Source organism: Vitis riparia, chromosome 3, assembly GCF_004353265.1.
Source record: "Vitis riparia cultivar Riparia Gloire de Montpellier isolate 1030 chromosome 3, EGFV_Vit.rip_1.0, whole genome shotgun sequence".
Taxonomy (NCBI): Eukaryota; Viridiplantae; Streptophyta; class Magnoliopsida; order Vitales; family Vitaceae; genus Vitis; species Vitis riparia.
The window spans coordinates 5,206,929-5,213,280 of NC_048433.1; the positions used below are offsets into that span (position 1 = coordinate 5,206,929).

The following is a 6,352-nucleotide window of genomic DNA, read 5'->3' on the forward strand; positions in this document are numbered from 1 at the left end:
GAAGTAAGAACAAGCTCAAGACCTTATTATCCTAGGTGGGAACAAGTTGATAGGATCCCCTCTATTTCGTCCCCGTCTTTTACGTCTCCATGTCCCTCCGACCGTCACAAACAGACAGCAGGGTCAAGGGAATAGATATCTCTACCCAACCCAATCACCAAAGCCTCAAGGTCGCATAAATATACATATTCCTCTTTCCAAAATGCAGAGTGGAAGCATGAAAACCAATTAGAACAAAATAATAATAATAATATTAATAATAATAAGTAAAGGAATATTTTAATGGCCGGTTCTTTTTTCCCCTTTTACTCACAGAAAGACAAATCTCAGGACAAGAAATCATCCAGAAAAAATTATACAGGAATTGCCTATTATTTGTACAGCAAGGAAAATATATAAAAGAAATGCTTAATGGTCCTAACCCCTTTTCTTTCTTTCTTTTTTTTTTTTTTCTCTATTCCAAGAATATTTGAAGATAAATTAGGAATACATTAAATTCTTTAACCCTTTCCTATGGGTAATAACCAATTGAACTCATGAGACAAACCTACAAACAAGTCAAAGTGATTTCCCCCTCTGGTGAGAACCAAAAAAATTGAACAAAATCTTCCGCCTATTCATCGTCCTCTGAATCTGCAATTAGATAGAAAGAAGTCATTAGCTGTTCAATGGCAATATGTGCGAATGCTAGGCAAGCTGATCAACGAAATGGAATGTGGCAATTTTTAAATGCTAGGCTACTTTGATTGGGAGAGTTTGGCAGATTTGAGGAGAAAATCCTAGAAATTTTTTCTGGTTAAGTGCAGTGGATGTTTTATGTAGCTCCATCTGGACATTGGAAATCATGTGGGAAATGACAGAGAAAGGAAAGAGTAATGGAAGAAAATGGAAAGGAGAAGAGAAAAAACAAATTACAGCTGAATAAAATCTTTCGTTGTCCTTCCTCCGACTTTAATCACTTTTTAACATAAAATAAAAATCTTGACCATGTATAAATTTACAAACAATTTTCATTGTATTTCATTTTCTTCCATATTTTCTCTCTCACAAGCAAATAAAAGAAATTGGGACTCATGATTTTTTTTAATCATTTCTCCAGTAGTTTCAAAGATCCACATCCTGCTATAAAGTTTAGAGAAAAAAATGAGATAAAAGAATTATCATTAGAAGATCAAACATTTGATGAAATATAGGCTGAAAAATCACATCAATAATATTACACTACACCTGAAGAAACAACCGATTTGGAAGAAAATTGTAATAGAAATGGCTGAAGATCATCCTTAATTATCCATATATCATCAAAAGAAAGCAACAAAGAAAAAATCTTATGTTCTTTAGATATATAAAAAAGAAATACAAAAGGACAATATGATAAATCCTCTCTTCAGAAAATGGAAAACATTTTTTTTTTTTAATTTCAATAGTCATAATAATTAGTAGAAAGTAGCAGCATATACATCACAAGTACAGGTACCTCCAATTCAAAAAAAAAAAATTAAAAATCAAATCATCTTGGTCAAACTTTATGTCCTATTCACAAAATCAAAACACAAGATCTTTTGCCTGAGATTCTTGGCTTTTTTTGGTGTGATTGAATCAAGATTCAAAGGTTTTGTTCTTACTTTTCTATTTTGACCTGATGCAAAAGGAAAAGTCTATTTTAGTTAATATCTCTTACAATAGTTTGAGAAAACCCAATCATAGAGACTTGTAACATGCACTCATCCTGAAAATTAGGGCTATAATGAGAATTTATTTAGCCTTGGGGGAGCCAAAAATGAGAGCACCAAGAAATTCTGGACACAATTTTCAATACTCAATTTTTTTTTTTCCTAAAAGTGCTTCAAAATTAGATATGGAACCAAAAATTGCTCTCACCAGATCTTATATCTTCTCCAACTTGTCCTCTATTTTTCAGCTGTCTCATAATCATTGAGCATATAAGAATCCACCAGTATATATGGAACACAAGTAGTGTCAAGAGCATTGTATTGAAAACATAGTATAGCAACATGGGATAGGCCTCCGATAGATTCATGCAATTTTGCATATCATAGCTGGGAAATAAGAACCATAAGAAAAGTAAGGAAAATGATGCAAATACATCCAGATGTAGTGAAATTAAAACATCTATCAAGAGGACAAACCTTGATGCACTGATAACCCAAAAGGGAAAGAATATTAACCGTAGGGCAAGCCATGAGATGGCAAAAAATCCAAAGCACACACTTGCTGCAAGCTCCTTCTCAGAATATTTAAAAACTTTTGCAGCTTCCATGAAGACATCACTTGCATCGTGCAGGGCAAGGACAACTGAGCCGATCCGGACAAAACTGAAATGGGTGATACAAATTACTACTTTTAAAAGGGAATTTCTGTAAAAATATTAATTGCTTTGTTTACACATCTCTCTCAGCCTAAAAAAAATGAGAACAAACAGAGAGGCACCAAGCCAGTTATGTAACTTATTAAAGCCCTATCTTTTCCCACCACCTTAAAAATTCTCTTATATTGATATAGACAATTACATTATCTACATTTCCCAACCCAATAATTCTTGACAGGAAATGGTTTTGAATGGGCTCAGTTTCAAAAGAATGTCCTGTATAATACTAAGTGCGTAACTAAAGAGGCCAGGGATGTGATGCCACCTCGTCAAAGACAACAATGACAGAAGAATTAAGGTATGCATCTCTGCACCACAGGATTACAATGACACAAGAATTAAGGTAATCTCCTTGGTCTTCACACTACCAGTTTCATCAATAACAATTGGAACCAGTTTGAATGCTCTTCCTAGAAGATGGCAACATTCAATTTACCATCATGTGTGACAAGTCTAGAAAGTCATTTATAAAAGGATAGATACTGACCAGAATTTTGAAACACTGTACCCATTTTATATAAATGTATCACACATCATAAGGAATGTAGAAGAAAAATGTGAAGATGGTTAAAACAATTCAAGAGGAAACTAAAAATCAGATGCACAATGATATGGGCAGGTTTGCTCCAATCAAATCAACAGAATGGGAGATTGCATCAAGATGAGCTACAACTTATCCCCCCCTGCACTTTGCACCAATTGTCTTGGGAATAGAATAGTTTGGTTGCAAGTTTCAAGCAAATGGATAGAGAGTCATTAATGAAAGGATAGATACTGGAACATTGCACCCATATCATATAAATGTATCACACATCATAAGGAGCATAAAACAAAAAAAAAAATGTAAAGATAGTTAAAACAATTTCAAGAGGAAACTAAAATCAGATGCATAAATATTTTTTTTTGATAAGTAAGCAAAGGTATTGTATTAAAAAGAGGTGCTCAAAAAGCGGTCCAAGATGTACAGATAAAAGAAACTTACCCCCTTACAGCTGGTACCCGAAAACAGACCAAATAAAGATGTACAAAAAGACCTCCCTCAATGGGAACCCACCCAATCAATGAAATCTATTAACGTCATAGGACCATATTTTATAAACAGTTTGGTCTCCGACCAAAGTGAAAAAACAAAAAGGCTTTCAGCCTTTGCATGGACAGCACCCCAACATCAAAAGCAATGCTGTTTCTTTTTTTTTTTGATAGGCAAAGGCAGAAATATATTAGAAAAGGGCACCAAGAGGAAAACCCAATAGCATACAGGGAGTATACAAAAGGCCCCTTAAGGCACACACAAAAGAAGAGAAAAAACAAACCCGACCCTCATCTAGCACCTAGCCAATCAATAAAACTAGGTAAAGTAAGTGGACCTTCATTTACAATTGATTTTGTCCACACCCAAAGATTACAAACAAAAGAATTTTTCAACCTATGAACCGAAAAGTCCTCATTATCGAAAGCAATCCTGTTTCTTTCCAACCAAATCGCCCAAAAAAGGCACAATGGGGCTGCCTTCCACACCTTTCTATGCTTCTTGCCCAACATAAAGCCCCTCCATTCAATAAGGGTCTCTCTAGCCGAAGATGGGAGGACCCAACACACTCCAAAAAGGGCGAGCAATAATTCCCATAAAGCTCTTGCCTTGGAGCAATGTATAAGAATGTGATCAATTGACTCCTCTTCCTCACAGCACAGAAAACATCTGTTAGCAACAGCCCACACCCTCTTTTTAAGCTGATCCATAGTGAGCACCTTACCCCAAAAAGCCTCCCAAGCAAAGAAACTCACTTTGGAAGGCACGCTAGGGTTCCATATCAAACCATGAGGGAAAAGACCAGCTCTTCTTGAAGATAGATCATTATAGAGTGATTTAACTGAAAAAAACCCATTCGAATTCACCTTCCACAACATTCTATCTTCCATAAGAGGACTAAGCCTTGCACCTCGGATTGTCAAAAGAAGCCTCTCCACCTCCTCCACCTCCCAATCATTGAAGGGCCTAGAAAATCTAGGACTCCAAGCCCCTTCCCCTCCCGAAGTGTCCCAAAACTCCTCTACCCAAGCCTCCTTAGAGGAGGCAAAAGCATACAAGGAGGGATAAGAATTGCATAAGGCGAGGTTCCCCCACCATATATCTTTCCAAAATTTTACCCTTCTACCATTCCCCACTAAAAAAGCGACTTTATTTTGCATAAGGGCACCTTCCTTCCTTATTTCCTTCCAAAATCCTACTCCATAACTCTCCCTAACTTCTCTAGAACTCCAACCCCCTTCTTCCTCCCCGAACTTCCTACTAATGACGTGCCTCCAAAAGTTCTCCCTTTCAATCGCAAAACGCCAATTCCACTTGCAAAGAAGGACCCTATTAAGGATGGAAAGGAGTCTAACTCCCAAACCCCCCTTCCTTTTATCCATGCAAACGGTATCCCAATTAACTAAGTGAGGCTTCCTCTCCAAAGCACCCCCTCCCCACAAGAAATCCCTTTGAATTTTCTCCAACCTTAGACTAACCACTCTTGGCATTCGAAGTAAAGACATCAAGTATATGGGCATACTTGACAAAGTACTCCGAATTAGAGTAATTCTCCCTCCTTTGGAGATAAATTGTCTCTTCCACAAGGCCAGCCGTTTCTTAAATCTCTCTTCCACCCCATCCCAAACAGCCACAGACTTGTGATTCGCCCCCAAAGGGATCCCCAAATAAGAAGAAGGCAGCCTGCCCACTTTACAGCCAGCCTCAAGAGCCAAATTCTCCAAATTCTCCACTCTACCAACCGGCAAAATTTCGCTTTTGTCCAAATTGATTCTCAAACCTGATATGGCTTCAAACCACATCAACAACCAGCTTAAGTGGACCATCTGATCTTCAGAAGCTTCACAAAACACTAACGTGTCGTCAGCAAACAGCAAATGAGAGACCAAAGCCCCATTCCCACCCCTTCCATTAACCCTACAGCCTGATAGGAACCCTCCCCCCACTGCTCTATGGATCAGCCTACTAAGGGCCTCCATTCCTATCACAAAAAGGTAAGGGGATAGGGGGTCCCCCTGACGCAGCCCCCTTGAACTATTGAAGTAGCCTTCCGGGGTGCCATTGATCAATACTGAAAACGTTGCTGTAGAGATGCACCAGGAGATCCACCCAGTCCACTTCTCCCCAAATCCCATGCTTTTCAATACAAACAACAAAAAATTCCAGTTTATGTGATCGTATGCCTTCTCTAAATCCAATTTACATAACACCCCACTCTCGTTTCATTTCAACAAAGAATCTATTGCCTCGTTGGCAATAAGGGCAGCATCGAGAATCTGTCTTCCTTCAACAAAAGCGTTTTGAGCTGAAGACACCACTTTGCCCACTACCTTCTTAAGCCTGTTGGCTAACACTTTTGCCAATAGTTTATACAATCCGCCCACCAAACTGATCGGTCTGAAGTCTTTAAGGTCCTCGGCGCCAGCTTTTTTTGGGATTAGGACCAAGAAGGTCGAATTTAGGCTCCTAACGAATCTGCCGCACTCATGAAATTCTAACAAAAAACCCATGATCTCTTCTTTGACAACATCCCAGCAAAATTGCCAAAACCTAAGGGGGAAGCCGTCTGGACCCGGAGCCTTGTCCCCGTTCAGGTCTGAAAGAGCCTTGAGGACCTCTTCCTCTGAAAAAACCTCCTCCAGTCTAGCTGCATCCTCATCTCCAATTCTATTAAAGTCCAGACCTTCCATAGAAGGATGTCAGCCCCCCGGGTCAGTCAACTGGTCCTTGAAAGCTCTAACCACCCCTCTCTTTATCTCCTGCTCCTCTGTTAACCATACACCGTCAACTTTAATCTTGGACAGGCAGTTTCTCCTTCTATGGGAGTTAGCCATTTTATGAAAAAAAACCTGTGTTTCTATCACCCTCCCTTAGCCAAACTTCTCTTGATTTTTGTCTCCAAGAAATCTCCTCCATTAGAGCTCATTTTTCGA

The 6,352-nt window shown here is 38.7% G+C and overlaps 1 protein-coding gene across 1 annotated transcript; it reads right to left on the bottom strand.

Moving 5' to 3' along the window:
- Nucleotides 1-268: 268 nt before the first annotated feature.
- Nucleotides 269-2,408, bottom strand: LOC117911701 (LAG1 longevity assurance homolog 2-like). The gene is made up of 3 exons (XM_034826101.1): nucleotides 2,151-2,408; nucleotides 1,882-2,060; nucleotides 269-633 (listed from the first exon to the last, which is right to left on the bottom strand). The coding sequence occupies exons 1-3, from the start codon at nucleotides 2,279-2,281 to the stop codon at nucleotides 614-616; spliced, it is 330 nt and encodes a 109-aa protein (XP_034681992.1). The 5' UTR covers nucleotides 2,282-2,408; the 3' UTR covers nucleotides 269-613.
- Between the last annotated feature and the right edge of the window lie 3,944 nt (nucleotides 2,409-6,352).